Source organism: Amblyomma americanum, chromosome 2 (genome assembly GCF_052857255.1).
Source record: "Amblyomma americanum isolate KBUSLIRL-KWMA chromosome 2, ASM5285725v1, whole genome shotgun sequence".
Lineage (NCBI taxonomy): Eukaryota > Metazoa > Arthropoda > Arachnida > Ixodida > Ixodidae > Amblyomma > Amblyomma americanum.
In genome coordinates, this window is record NC_135498.1 from 26,500,011 (window position 1) to 26,516,134 (window position 16,124).

Consider the following 16,124-nt stretch of genomic DNA (forward strand, 5'->3'; position numbering starts at 1 on the left):
CAAAGTACGACATCCCTCTTGAATGTAACAGTGAACAAGTGCCAATCGCTTACCGGACCCGCAGCCCTCAGGACGATTGATGGAGAACGACAGTAAAAATTGGCAAAACGCGGCCAGCAGTCAAGTCAAATGTGCCTAACAGAGTTAAAAAGAAACTATGCATGAGTGGTGTCAGCTTTTCCGTTAGGTACTGACACTCGTCGGAAGCGCTGCCATTCCGATTGGTGGTGCCGACGCGATTAGGACAGCAGCCCTTCCACCAACAATAGACTCCCAAGAGCGCAAAGTAAAAGGCATAAAAAAATTCCAAATAAGCGCGCAGAATAGCCAAATGCTACGGGGCAGAGCTGTAGAGCGAACATACAACTGTAACTACGCTGTAGCATCCCTGATATCTTGTCTGTCTTGGCTTTATTGATAGTGCATGCTTTGGTTTTGATTGTAAGTCGACCTCCCAACTTCAGATGTTCAAAATTTTAAAAATAGGTTGCTTCACAATTGTGTAAATAGGTAAGATGTTGTGGTTACTTGGCTTCAGATGTTAGTAACTGCATACTGCTGACACATTAAAGTCTTCAGGAGTACTGGCTCTCAAAGTATTGCATGAGAAATAAAAAAAATCAAAACCAGCTGGTTGCATTACTAAGCAAAACACGCATTTTAACCATTTATTTGAAAAATAGTCTTTCTTTCAACACATATAAGCAAACGCAAAATCCGAGAAATAAAAGATTGCCAACGTGTTGGCACAGTCATTCAGGGTGGTTTTCCAAGCTAATGCAAAAGTATTCTTCGTGGCTTACAGCAATACATGAAACAAAGACTTCTCCACGCCCAGCAAACAAATGCAGCAACAGTGCACTCCACTCACCTAAGAGCGCCACCACGCAGCTGGATCTTGACGAGAGTGAAAGTGTGAGCAACAGCCAAGATGAGCGTGGCGCAAGCAAGGACGAGCTGGGACCATGACATGTAGAACGTGTTCAGCCACTTCCCGACTTCAAAATGGTGCAATGCCACCAATTGCAGCCAGAGGAAGCACAGTAACAAAGCTGTAAGCCCAAGCCTACAAAAAAAGAAAAAAGAGAAAGAAAGAAAAAAGTTTTAAGTGATGGTTAACAGCTAAAGGAGCAAATGTGGCTTTCAGTTGCTATGTGAAAATTTCTGCAATCAAAGTAGGCTGAACACATTTCAAAATATCACCATGTCCTCTAAGAACTAAGGGCACAGGATAGTAAACACTACAGATCCTTTTAGTTTTCCATCTTCACCCTAAACAGCATCTACATAAGACTCCCGTTAAGATGAAATTGGTTAAGATGAATTTTCTAGGGGTGTGTGAACAGTACATTTTCCAAAGCGAATCGAATATGAACAGTGTAGCTTTACTACCGAATCGAGTATAATAGAAAAGTGAGAGATCCGAATCAAATACGAATAGAATATTGAGACGAACATTTTCGAATTGTGCGAATATTCAATGAGTGCAGAAGATAGGCGCTTCGCCCAAAGATGGCACCCTGATATGCAGTAGAGATGCAGTAGAGATGCAGTAGAGATGCAGCAGAGAAAAAGAATTCGTCTCTAGACCTACTTTCAATTATGGAATAGACTGGTAGTCTTTCATTGTATGAACTGCAGAAATGTTTATTTACGTGTCAACAAGGAGCAATGCAATGTTTTTATTTTTCACTGCCAATTATAGCAGCCGAAAAGCTTCCTCATACATCACTCACAACAATGCAAAATGAATTTTAAGAATTGCAGACTATTAAGCCTGTTGCATCATATTTGCTGTTGAAAACTACCACCATGTTTCAATATAATCGGTGCAAAATGAGAATTACTGGGACCAGTTAAAACACTAATTTTGTTTCTCTAAAAAGGCATCGAGACGCCATGTCCCACACTTGACAAAGAACAAAAGCTACATGCCCCTAGTTTGTGCCGCACGGTCCGGTTAAAAAATGCAACAAAGCGAAAAGTTCAAAACATTACCGTCTACGTCCTGCAAGCAACACAGAGCTGCCAGACAACACCAGGCCGGCTGGGTGCAACAGCTGCATGGGTGGCAAGTTCACTGTCAGGCTTGCCAAGCCCATCTTTGAGGCGTAACGGGCAAGCACGGTGTCGTTCTTCAGCAGGGTCATGAGCAACATCATTGAGGCACAAAGGCTCAACACTGATGCCATCGTTGACAGTATGAGCCGCAGGCGCTGCTTCCAAGGCTGTGCCAAAAAGACGCACAAGGTTAGAATATCGGGTGTGCTGCACAGTTAACAAGGTGCCAAGTTGCCTACAAGACAAGTATTGAGACAAGTCGCTATTAGTACCTCATCAGGCGATCTACAGAAAGCTTTAAACTTTCTGGCTCGTAATTATTTGGACAGACGAAATGGCACTTCAAAGTTTGTTATTAATGGGACACTGAAGACAGATTTAAGTAGGCCTGTGTCGGTAGATTACTGCATTCTAAAAGACAAAAGCTCTACTTCCACTGAAAATGGAGCTTCTTTAAGCTGAAAAAGGACAAAACATGAAATACAGGCATTGTCGCCAGCAGCCGTTCTCGCAAGCAAACTGCGGTGACACCAATATATATGTATTTTCTTGGTTGCCGATATCTGGAGCTAGGCCACACCACAATTCACTTCCAGGCGGCAATCATGGACTACTTTTCAACCTTGACGTTACATATTCGAATCGAGTGACAGGGTTAATTGGAGAGACACAGAAGAGGCCTTTGCCCTGCGGTGGGCGTAGTCAGGCTGATGATGATGATGATGGCCAGGAGGGAAGAAAAATGTTCGCCGAGAGAAAAAAAAATTCTGAGTAAAATTCTTCAGTACTTGAACTGTAGGCAGCCACGTATGAAACATGCAATGCCGAATGGAGGAGGCTCTGGGTATCAACTTGGGCAGCACGTGCAGCCTTCCGCTGCCAGCGAGCCTCACCTCGAGCAAACGACCAGCACGCCCTTCTTCTCTACTCTTCACGATGCCGCCCTTCCCTCCCTCCTCCACTTTCCTCCTCACTCTCTTCGCTATCGCCGTAGCCGAAGAGAGCCGGCAGCACTCTGTGCCAGCTCCATAGTTGCCAACAGTGTCAAAGTGGCGCAATTTCTGGTGAGCAATGCATACCTAATTGGTGAAGTCATTGGCGGGTAGACAATAGTGCGCACTACTCTTCTCTACTCTTCGCTACCGCCATCTTTCATCCTCCGCTGCGCTCTTTCCACGCTGGCACCTTTCTTGACAGCAGGGTCAAGCTTACAGTGCTTCCTCATTCGCTCTAATCGAGTGGCGCTGCCATGGCTGCTTGTTTTATCTGAGACACATTGCCATCGCCCTAATATGTATTTTGATGATAGCTTCACCCCCTTCGTAATAAGCGAGCACTTGTTATAACTGCATCTGCTGTCATAAGCGGTCTCAAATGTATATTCTATTTAGAAGAGGTGCACGTCTTTGTTCTTTCTGTTCCAAGCACATAGTGCTTGGCAGCATTAATGTAAAACTTAAACAGCATGATTTGTTGGCAATAAATAAGTTATATTTAAAATATGCATCCGTCAGAGCATGAAGCAGCATAAACGTACAGCTCAAACAGCATGATTTGTTGGTTACAAATGAGTCGTATCTAAAATACACATCTGCCAGAGCACATGTAACATAAGCTATTTTTCATTAAATATGAATTCTCACTGTACAGGTAGCAGGTCATACAAGAGGTAAAGAGTGTACATTTTGCCACTGAAAACGTTCAGGGATGCATAAGCCAGCCATTCCTAACAATTTAACAAACAGAAATCATCTGTCTCAATGGGTGTTCATTGTCACCTCATTTAATCGTACTCACTTTCACAAATGGAAATCATCTGTCTCAACGAAAAAAAAATGCAGCCACTAATTAGCACTCATCTCGCCACCCTATACTGCCAGTTGCTTTTGTCAACATTTCCCTTTTTGTAAAATCGTCCTATGGATACCAACTTGCCTGACTAGTTTCACTTAGATGTAAAAACCCAATCTACATAGCCATAATCACACATGAATAAAAATCACAGGCCTACTTTACACCAGCACTGAACTATCTGAAGTCTTAATAGAAATTAATCAGAAGCTTTAATCACATCAGTAGTGAGAACACGAACACACCATAACTGCTTAAAGGTGCACTAAAGAGGAATCTGAACTCGTCTTTTTACCACGGGAACTCTATCTAAACGTTCCGAGCATTCTTAGAAACTTCAGAGTATTGTCCTGTGTGGCAGACTTCCCTAATTTATATCGGATTAAACGTCCCGGCTCCCGCCTTTTTCTTTAACTCAACGCTGAAGGTAGGAAGAGTCAACCGACGCGTGGAGTGCCTTTCAGCCAGTCCCGTGGCGGCTTGCCGCTCTGCTATCGGCAGAGTGATGCGTAAATCAAAGAGTCCATGCATATTTTTATTTCCGTGAGCCTAATTTGCAGCTATATTGTCTGCGACTGAAACTATTTATTCACAGAAGCCTACAAAACAAAATAAAAGTGAAAGCGAAGTCGCCACGGGACTGGCTGAAAGGCACTCCACGCGTTGGTTGACTCCTCCTACCTTCAGCGTTGAGTTCAAAAAAAAGCCGGGAGCCGGGACGTTTAATTCGATTTAAGTTAGGGAAATCGGCCAAACAGGGCAATAATTCGAAGTTTCTAAGAATGATCGGAACGTGTAGATCGAGTTCCTGCGGTAAAAAGGCCGAGTTCAGATTCATCTTTAGTGCACACCTTTAACACCAATGCTTTAATGTATATATAAATCTTATCAAAAATTAATAACTGTGTACCATTTAACCAGGTTCCACTTACAAGGCAGTAGTATGCCAGGACTCTCCAGCGGGTTGGCACTGTGTGGCCAACCAGGTGTGGCCGCAGCAGCGAGTCCTGAAGGGTCAGCGTTCGCTTCACCTGAGTCTTGCATGGCAGGCACAGGGCGTACACTTCTTCCAAGTGCTCCCGATACTGCTCTACCTCTGTGTCAAACTGGCTCTGCACGACACAGCATGCAAGGAACACTCAGCGTGAAATCCTCATGCTCAGCCATATCCCACCAAGATCAAAAGCTTGTACCATAGCTGGGAAAGGTGTCAACATTTTAAAGAGACTGCCTACTGAATTTTATGAATGATATTTTCTCTTCAAGAATCAAAAGCTCCTTGCCAAAATATACGTATACATGATTGATGGGCTCAGAAACACTGCACAACTTAGAACTTAACTTTTCCAAATGGGAATAGCGCTTTCTATCTCACAGTTGGCGTCTACAAACCTCGACATGAGACGTGAGAATGACTCCGGGGCAGTAATGAACGTTACATTAATTGAGACGCATAGGTTTTCCTATAACTACAGCTTAAAGCACTAAGGTAGTTTTTAAAAAACGATCAATAAAATAAGAATATCATAGATTTCCGCAACTTTATTTTGCCACTAGCAGCACTGCCTGCTTAGTGGCAGTCTGTCTTTGTGAACTATTTTAAAAGGTCATAAAAAGCCAGGGTTAAACCATGTGAGAAGTGGTGAATGGTTGCAAAGGAAGGAAAAAAAACAAGGTGCTTGAAGTTTCTTCCAACAAAAACAACCCTCTATATTGCACTCCAAAGGGACAAAGTTTGAAGGCAGCAAGGCGTCACCTCTGGCTCTGGCCTCACTTATTTAAAATATACATTACAGACAAAACAGCCAGTATATCACTGGTTTTGCTAGCACTATACAGCAAGGCCTATCAGAACATGGCAATAAATTTTTACTCGTCTTCAATAGCTGCCTATCCCTTTAACACCATTATAGCCATAATTTAAGTCCTACACTTTGTGCCCTTATCTGTGCTTTAAGGAGAGAACACTAATCTTCGGCCAAGAAATGACCCACAAACCGATTTTCTAAAAACAACATTTTTGGAATCTAGAGCTATTATTGTCCTACTCTAACAATTTCTTTTCCTTCTGGAAATCAATATTTTGACCATAATATTAAGCTTAGATCACCGTGTGGGCTAAACCCGAGCAGGAGCAGATGATTTCATGGCATGTCAATGTCGATATCTCTGCATATAGGACAGATAGAGATGTCAATTTGTTTATGATGATGATAGCAAATTTTTATGGCGCAAAGGCATCTGTCACCAAAGAGCACCATTGCACAAGGTATTTTCGTTTGCTCAAGGTGGGGTCAAAGACCCATTTCCCAAGCATTTCACCCTGAATAAGCCGAGCAACAAGCCTGCACTTATCTGTGCTTTAAGGAGAAAACACTAATCTTCAGCCAAGAAATGACCCAAAAACCGATTTTCTAAAAACAACATTTTTGGAATCTAGAGCTATTATTGTCCTACTCTAACAATTTCTTTTCCTTCTGGAAATCAATATTTCGAACATAATATTAAGCTTAGATCACCGTGTGGGCTAAACCCGAGCAGGAGCAGATGATTTCATGGCATGTCAATGTCGATATCTCTGCATATAGGACAGATAGAGATGTCAATTTGTTTATGATGATGATAGCGAATTTTTATGGCGCAAAGGCATCTGTCACCAAAGAGCACCATTGCACAAGGTATTTTCGTTTGCTCAAGGTGGGGTCAAAGACCCATTTCCCAAGCATTTCACCCTGAATAAGCCGAGCAACAAGCCTGCACTTATCTGTGCTTTAAGGAGAAAACACTAATCTTCAGCCAAGAAATGACCCAAAAACCGATTTTCTAAAAACAACATTTTTGGAATCTAGAGCTATTATTGTCCTACTCTAACAATTTCTTTTCCTTCTGGAAATCAATATTTCGACCATAATATTATGCTTAGATCACCGTGTGGGCTAAACCCGAGCAGGAGCAGATGATTTCATGGCATGTCAATGTCGATATCTCTGCATATAGGACAGATAGAGATGTCAATTTGTTTATGATGATGATAGCGAATTTTTATGGCGCAAAGGCATCTGTCACCAAAGAGCACCATTGCACAAGGTATTTTCGTTTGCTCAAGGTGGGGTCAAAGACCCATTTCCCAAGCATTTCACCCTGAATAAGCCGAGCAACAAGCCAGGGGAAGATGGTACCCATTGTATCACCGGTGGGTACCCGGAGGCACTAAGGATCGAACCCCGCACCTGGCACATGCAAGGCGGATGCTCAACCACTAGGCCACCGCTGCGGTTATCACTTTGCTTAGTAAGGGAAGTTGAAGACACAGTGTTTGCAATAATCAAAGCCAATTCTTCAATTACACTTCAAGGACTTATGATTTTGCAAATTTTACCGATGCGTAAAATTCACACTTTGAATGCTGCTATTCCAAGTGCTGCAGAATAAGAGTAAAACAGAAAAACTGCTTTCATTATTGCACTCTTCAAACATAAGACGATGTAGCCATGCACTGAAAATTATTTTTATTGAGCCATTTTTTTTGCACAGAGGTACTAATGAATGATTAAAATTAATTATCTCAAGAATTTATTTATAGGAAAAAAAAATTGATTTGAAATTAGCACAAAAAACTAAGCAAGGCGATGTAGTTTCATTGGGACTGGACAACAAATAACAAAAAGGTCTAAGACCGCTGTCCCCCCCTTAACATATATATGCCTAGGACACCACTTCTTCATGCACTAACTCTGAAAGCTTATTGTGTACAAGCTTGCACCCGTTTGTGTAAGTTCAAGAGGCTATGATCTTTTTCTGTGAGAGGATCGTGTTGTGTGCGTTTAGTTTAGTGCATTGTGTGCATTTAGAAAGATCTGCCAGCCTTCTCTGGATGCCATTTTTCAGATTTGACTCCATCAACTACATTGCAATTGTGACAGAAAAACAAATAATTTTTGCAATTTTTCATAATAAACCGACTGCATGTGATGACAAATGCGATTTAACATCAATACCAAATGCTTCGAGCTTTACCACACGCAACAGGTAACGAATCTGTCTAGTATTCTACATTGTAGGACGGCTCAAAGTAGGCGTTGAGACCACCAATAAAAGGATGATTCTGAATCCTGAAGTGAAATAAACAATTTATATAAAAACTATTTAAATTTGTTCAAATTTCTAAAGTTTTGGCATATATGGGTTAATCCTCTGAGTGTCATTTAGGTGCCCTTACGTTCTCCCCTCTGCGTTCAAAAATGCGTACCGAAATGCAAAGCTAGCGTGCTTAGGGTGGTGCCACCATCTGCACAACATTTCAAGAAGCTTGTATTATCACCTCTCTGCTGGGTTTGTCAGTTGAACGTCGCGGATCGCTCAGCAGCCCTGCCTCCTCCTCTCTGTCAGCACCCACCCCTATGCTTGCAATTCTTCATTCAAACGTTCGTGAGAGTGGTTCTGCCATCTGTTGTAACTTCGTTTTTCTTATCATTCTCTCACCGTGTCTGCTACGGGGCGTCAAGTTTACGGGGTTCACGCCACCACCCCTGCATGGGGTCACGTGATCACCACTATCGGCAGCAAGCTGAGGTCGTTGCGTTACTCCTTCCATCTCCTCTTTCGTTCGCAATTTGCCGTTTTTTTTAGTTTGTCTGGGACACTGAAACTGCTCCCTCCTTATGGGTGTGTCACTCCCAGAAAACAAAAAACCTGACACTTAGTGGTTAATTACAATCTATACAGTGCAGCTTTATCAGTCTCAGATGTGGTCAGGTCAAGGCCAGTAAGTGTGCACGTGCCAAACGTAACTGTGGGCTGTAGCCATTGCATTGCATATCGCAGTATGGAGTTTAATGCGCACAGAATCTTAGTTTACGCGAGTTTTTGCACATCATTTTTAAGTCATGGGCAAGAATGAGCTCGACAACTCAAGCTAATAGCAAAATATTGTGGAGGTATCACGTTTCAAGCTGTATGTGGTAGACTTGTGCCCATGGAACAAACAAGTAAAGCAAACAAACAAGAAGTCTAGCAGAAGCAGACTGTTTTTTGGGAGAGTCAGAAATTGTTGAATCAACTCATACAGCTCCTGCTGAGATGTGTCAATATATCCAACACTGTGGCGAATGAACAACTTAACGGGGCATGTACTATGCTTCATGTAGTGATAAAAACAATGACGCACTACTTCTGCAGCAAGCTCAAAAGACAGCATAATGCATGTGGCAGTAGTATTTCAGTCAACATGATAAGTGATGGAAGCTCAAATCTATCTGAGCATGGCAGTATGCTTTGGTACAAAGAAAATTTGTATTGAATGGTTTAAATAAGTTATATCTTACATTCAAACTTCTTATGGAAGTGAAAATTTTTGCTCAAAGTTAACGGAGGTGACAAAAATAATGCTGAATTACTAACAAAGAATGGCAATTATGTGTGAGAAACTCTGGGTCAAGGCACTGCTCAAACGGAAAATCTGCCTTGTTCACAAATACATTGCTGCAGCCAAACTAAACATAATGATAAAATAAAACAGAATGGTGACCATTAGAAGCAGCACGTACCTCTTCTGTAGGAGTGAAGTTTGCCAAAAGGCGAACCTTGATGACCTGATGGTAGTTGCAGACTGAACAGAGACGGTTGTCAAGCTTCGGCTTAAGAGAGGTAGGTGATGAATCCGCCTCGCAGCTTGTGGCCGTGAAGTTGAGAGCCTCGTCAAATTGAGCAGGAATTGGCTTGTTGTAGTCACCGTCCTAAAGAATGCAGAAGCAAGCAAGAGAGAGAGAGAGATTACTGAGCCAAAACCAGACTAGCACAATGCAGCTGACTGAGCTTTCGAAGCAGCAGGGACAACCACATGCACGCATTCAAAGGAGGGGAAAGGGTCTACAAAAATAAAAATTAGCTCAGCACTGCTCAATGATGCAAACTCAGCTGGAGAGTATTGCCCGCACTATCGACAGCACAGCATGCCACGATGGCCAAAATTATCAGACCACATTGTAGCATTCATCACTGACGCACTACCTGGAGGGAATCAAAGGAATTTTTGTTTTATAATATCGCACCAATGGAGGCACTTGATTGCTCTATATGTCCTGTTTCCATTAGGGCGGATGTACAGGCAGCTGAAAACACATGCAGTGTTTCCTAATCACAAGTTCTGCAACCACAAATTAAAGTTGTTTTTTTGTAGGAGAGCATCAGGTGCAAATTGATTAGCGGTAAACACAAACTACACAGTTATTTCACATAATATTCTCATTTAATGATAACGCCGCACAAAGTTCAGTCAGTCGAGCACGGTTCTCGACAGTTATGTAAAAATAAAGTGGACCTATAATTCTCCAGTGATGAGTGAGCAGGTGAATTTCAGAAACACTTTTCCCCACCAAAATTTAGCCACTATCATGCAGTAACCTGAATATTTATCGTGACATCTTAAAAAACTCTATTACAGCTCATTTGTTCACATCAAGATTTTGCGCAAAAAATCTGTGCTGGGGTGAACTACAAGTAAAACCTCATTAAAATGTGCCCGCTTAAACAGAAAGCAGTAGTTTCATTTTAAGAGTACTGAAGTAAATCCCTCACTCAGATCCCACTTAACATAATGCATTTTTTATCCGCATAAGGTTTAGGTTTGTGGGGGTTTAATGGTGCACTAAAGAGGAATCTGAACTTGCGTTTTTACCGTGGGAACTCGATCTACACGTTCCGAGCATTCTTAGAAGCTTTGAATTATTGTCCTGTGCGGCCGATTGCCCTAATTAGATCGAATTAAACGTCCCGGCTCCCGCCTTTTTTTTTTTAACTCAACGCGGTAGGCAGGAGGAGTCAACCAACGCGTCAGCCAGTCCCCTGGCGGCCTGCCGCTCTGCCATCAGCGGAGTGATACGTAAATCAAAGAGTCCACGTGTATTTTTATTTCCATGGGCCTAATTTGCGGCTATATTGTCTGTGACTGAAACTGTTTATTCACAGAAACCTAAAGAACTAAAAATAAAAGCGAAAGCGAAGCCGCCACTGGACTGGCTGAAAGGCACTGCACGCGTTGGTTGACTCCGCCGACCTACCGTGTTGAGATAAAAAAAAAAGAAAGGCGGGAGCCGGGACGTTTAATCTGATTTAATTAGGGCAATTGGCCGCACCGGACAATAATTCTAAGTTTATAAGAACGCCCGGAATGTGTAGATAGAGTTCCCGCGGTAAAAAGACGAGTTCCTTTCGGTAACATGAACTTTCCGAATAGCTAACTGCAAATGAATTAGAGCTGAATACAATAAAACAAAATAAAACTTTACCAGGAATACTTTTGGAAGGGGCCTAAGGTAATCAAAAATGAATTTTAATACCCAGTAGGAAGCTGCAGCCTTGGAAGCATCGTTTGAGAAAACATGACTGCAACAAAAATGATTTTGGTCAATCAGTGAATTCAGCATACCTCCTTGAATCCATTGTACTGGTCACAGCTCGGACAGTCCCAGCAGTTAATATTTCCATATGGGACCACTGTCTGCGCCCCACAGAACCAACAGTTCACCTTGGCTGAAAACAGGGGCCTGCATGGAAAATAAAAAAAAACGAAGTTTGTAAATTGTAGAAAAATGCAGGCAATATATATTGGCTTATTTAAGTTCGTTGCTCCCATTATTACCAAAGAATGTCCACATGAACAGATTTGAACACAAAATGTGCTGATGCCCAAACATAGATCTGACTGCTAGGTTCCATCGACAACGGCTGTGCGTAAGCTAAGGTACACAGTTATTTAAGCCATGCAGCCATTAGCACCGCACATCGAACGCTGAAGTCAATATTTAGTTTTTACTTACTCCACCGCCTGCCGCGGTGGCTTAGTAGTTAGGCGCCCGGCTTCCGAGGCTGAGGACGCGGGTTCAATTCCGGGCGCGTTTTGATGAAAGCGAAACGCAAGAGGCGCCCGTGTGCTGTGCGATGTCAGTCAATGTTAAAAGACCCTAGGTGGTCGAAATTATTCCGGAACCCTCCACTCTGGCACCCAATTCTTCCCTCTTCCACTCCCTCCTTCATCCCTTAACTCACTGCGTGGTGCGGGTATCCACTGAGAAGCGAGACGGTTACTGCGCCTGTTTCTTTCCTACAAACCAATTTTCTGTTTATTTTCCGCAGAGCACCAATTCTAATACCTAGTTTTGGACATGTGTGATAGGTTACACGTGTAGTGGAAAGATAACTTGTCTGTGCGGCGGGAGACGCGCAAAGCGAACATGGGGCGCCGGAAGAAACGACCTTGCTAGTAATCGATGTAAACCGAAAGATAAAGTAACTGACGGCGTGCCGCGGGTTCAGTTGCTGCCAGCGAGCCCTAAAGTATCGATAAGGTGCCGCTACGATGCCGAATATGCTTTCACAGCAACAACAAATGCTGAGATAATCCGACAGACGCGGCTAACTCCGCCGCCCACGACATATCGAACCATGCCGCAGAAACATACGTCCGCATGGCTTCACACGTGTTTTAATCGGCTTTAACTACTAGCATGGCAAAATTTCTTAACCGCGTCACCGCACCAGGTGGTGAGCCGACGAGCACGCGCGCTCCCACTCTGCTAAGTGCAAAGGCGCGCGGGCGCCGTAGTCCCGCACGTGGTGGGACAAACGCGGACGCCGGAGCCCGCAACGCTAGCAAACATCGAGGTTCCACACCCGAAAGCCAGCAAAAAGTGTATCTCACCGAATCCTTTTGTAGGAGTACACAAGAACGGGGACGCACAGTGTGGCACCTATTAAAATCAGTGTGCTCATAGCGAACGCAGCATTAAATTTGCAGTGTTCACACAAATGAAGCACAAATGAACGAAAAAGAACCGCGCCAACGCTCCCGCCTTGCTTCGTCGAATGAACGAACAAGAAACGAGAGGGCAAGTTCTATATATAGAATCTAGACGTATGATATCAGCGCACAAGGAACAGAGAGGTAAGTACAAGCGCGCCACCGACGGCGTAGCGGCACAGCACAGCGACGCTACAGGTAGTAGAGCTAGCCATGCACTGGCGGTCGGAGTCGGTTTCGAGAGGAGCGCGCGGCGCGCTTCTTATAGCGCTCCCCTTGCGACCGGCCGTGAGCCACGGTAGCCTAAAAAAAATTATAAACAAAGAACGGAAGTAGGTGAAGCCACGGAGGAGGCTCTTGACATATCAATATAAAAAAAAATACCCGTTTCAGGTTCCCTTGAACATCCACGCTCACGCAGGATTTGGCAGCGAAACTGTCCTCCGACACCAGTGTTGAAATACGAACTTTTGAAAAGCCGTAACGATGTCAGAACTTCTCGCTGGATTCTAATAAATATATCTTCCAAATAACCAAAATTTCTGTCCTATTTCCCTAAACACTGCGCGCATGCACAATTTCGCGAGGGATAAGAAGGAGGAATGCACAACGACGATCGACTCCCTCCTCCTTCCTTGTCCCTCGTCTTTTTGACTGGTTTTTCGCCTATGTACCAACTGAACCAGATCTCAACTCTTCTGCAAAATGGAAAGAAGCCCAGGCATCCAGCTGCGTGTACGCGCTTTCGTGTCACCAACTCGATGGACACATTAATTAAGCGGCAACTCCATATACACTTCCTCGCGTATGTGCGGAGCGCGCAGCGCCGCGATGGCGTCGAAAAGGGGCATGCACCTCGAGATCCATGCTCCTCGTACTGGTTCGATCTTCCCCCCTCTCGAGCCGACCGAAAGAATTTCAAGGCGTGAACAAAAGGGGTTTGGGGTCGCTGAAAGGGCAACTTAAACCGCGATGAAAAGTGGGGGAACCTGTTAGAGCTCCAAGCCAAGAAAAAAATTGGTTGTGGTTTAGCTCTGGTTAACCCTAGTTGAATTGCGAAAGCTTCGTTTCCTCGGCACGTCGTCTACGCAGCGTCTCATTCCGACACTCTCAAGAACTGGTCTGTAGCTTCTGGTTGTACGCAGGGCTTTTGTTTGACACCCGCGCGATGACTTTGATTGGATGGGTGTAAGCGCTGCTGGCAATTCGTCGAAGGCAAACATGCGTTCACGTTCGTCGAGTATGTGACCACGCGAAGTTTCATCTGCTGGAGGAGAACGCGGGCGTCGTATGGTGCAGCGTTTATGACTACACGTCAGCCGAGAAGGCAACAAGCGGCAACAACTTCTCACCTTGCTCACCTTCTCCCTGCAACACTTGTAACCGCTTTATCAATTTCGAACAAAACACATGCTTCCCATCTTAACTAGCAAATTCCGAAGGAGGCCGCACTGCTCGTAACAGCGCTGTTAGTATTACGGCCCTCGAACAGGCACCGACAAGAACTGTTGCTGTTGGACATAAAGGCGCAGAAATACAACTTCCCGGCGTGCCCGCTGAAGCAAATACTCGTTTCGTCTGCTTTGAGCGCGCGCCGGAGCCGCCTGCCCGGGCGCTGCATTTTTTTTTTCCTGCTGCTTCTACGAGGCGCCGCAAGGTGCCGCCACTGCATGCGCCCCCGTCGGCGCATACAATTGTGACTTTATCTGGTCGCCTGCTCTCGCTCGCACAGACTGGAGTTTCACCTCCTGTATAGTCTTGCTCCGTGACCACGGCATACGGCATACGGCTGAAGTGCGCGAAGAGCCGAAATGGCTCGCTGGCTGGCGTAGTAAAGCTTTCGCTTTAAAAAATGTCCCCGTGAGCCCCGGTCATCCTATTGTTGCAAACCGGACCCCGCTTCCGACGCGCGCGCAAGCGACCGAGCACAGGCGCGGATATCTGACAATTCCAGAGCCGCCCTCGGGCGCGGCCATTTTCCGCCAACTGGCGCGCCGCGTTGCGGGCGTTTCTTTGGGGACTGCGGGGCGGCGGCAGCTCCGCGGCCGCGCCTGCATATAGCCGCGATCTTCCTTTCGGGCGTTAGAAAAACGTTGTCCAGCACACTTCCACCGCGTGGTTGTGTTGCAGGAGGTCTTTGCTTTATCAAAGGGATAAAACTGATGCGTTAATCATGACATATAGTTCGGCATTCACGTTAATTGTGCCGGCGATTAGCACGCGCTCGCGCTTATATCGCTACCGTCTTGGTGTTCCATCACAGAGAGAAGTTTTTTGGTCGGTATCAAGTATTATGTGCCCAGCGAGCATGCAATTTCAATTCCAATGCGCTCTTAATCCTGCCTGCCGGCCATAAAGCACCCACCACAAATGGGGCTTTCTTGTCGCCAGCTACGTGGTGCACCGGTCACAACAAATTATCGTTGGGAGCACAACTGAGTCACAGGGCTAACAGAAAACAAATTTTGTCATGATTCATGTTGTCTGGCGCACAAAAACGTATTCTCGCTTTATTTATCCAAGGTTGAATCAATATCAGCGGAGAGGCCAGGCTTCACAAATTCTGCGGACCGATGTCACGTTTATTTTCTTTGGAAGTTCTCGGCGCATGTGACAGCGTCGCGTAGCCGTTTGGCCACGTGTCATAGAATATAATAAAATCGTGTATATATTGCTGTAATTCAGGTAGGTACCAACAGCAGAGAGATACTACGGTCAGCCCTTTACCCCGCGGACCGATATCTGAGGTATATACTGAAATAGAAGCTTAAATTGGTGGAGGTCGTGCTTACATCCCCATCCACGAAATGTGTTTAACGGAAACAATAGGAAGCTCAGTTTACGGATTGATTGATTGTAAAACATTTTATTCGCCGGGAAGAGCTTGGCAAGAGGTCGCGTTAAGTGGTCGAGAGTACATAGCCCTCGACGACTTTGTCAGCCCACTCCACCGCCAAAACTTGCGTTCTGGGGTCAGAGCTAGCCAGCACGGTCTCCCACCGCTCGAGAGAAGGAGCTGTAACTAGATCACCCGGAGGTGGCTCTATTTTGCAGTCCCACAGGATGTGATCGTAGGTAGCACGTTGGCCACAGTGTTTGCAGTTTGGGTTGTAAAGATCTGGATAAATGTGCGCGAGGAGTGATGGGGTGCGTATCGATCTCGTCTGTAGACGACGCCACGTAACCTCTTGTTCTTTAGTAAGTCTTTTGTCTGGAGGGGGGAAAATTCTCCTCTCTAGTTTAAAATGATTGGTGAGATCATGATATGTGATTGAAAACACGCGCTTCGCCTGGACAACCTTCGATCAGCAGCTGGCCGATCCGGTTACCGCTTTCACATCACTGCACCATTCAGTCAAATCAATAAACATACATTCTGATGCATAAAACTATCATAGCTGGTGGCGTACGTAAA

At 44.7% G+C, this 16,124-nt stretch overlaps 1 protein-coding gene across 1 annotated transcript in view; it reads right to left on the reverse strand.

Moving 5' to 3' along the window:
- LOC144120829 (uncharacterized) overlaps positions 1-12,778 on the reverse strand; it is a 28,675-nt gene extending 15,897 nt beyond the window's left edge. The window contains exons 1-6 of the mRNA XM_077653582.1: positions 12,611-12,778; positions 11,339-11,456; positions 9,459-9,647; positions 4,845-5,024; positions 1,999-2,228; positions 872-1,066 (exon numbers count right to left, since the gene is read on the reverse strand). Coding sequence (XP_077509708.1) covers positions 872-1,066; positions 1,999-2,228; positions 4,845-5,024; positions 9,459-9,647; positions 11,339-11,456; positions 12,611-12,681 — 983 coding nt within the window. The 5' untranslated portion in view covers positions 12,682-12,778. The remainder of the gene's footprint in view (positions 1-871; positions 1,067-1,998; positions 2,229-4,844; positions 5,025-9,458; positions 9,648-11,338; positions 11,457-12,610) is intronic.
- Positions 12,779-16,124: the final 3,346 nt, after the last annotated feature.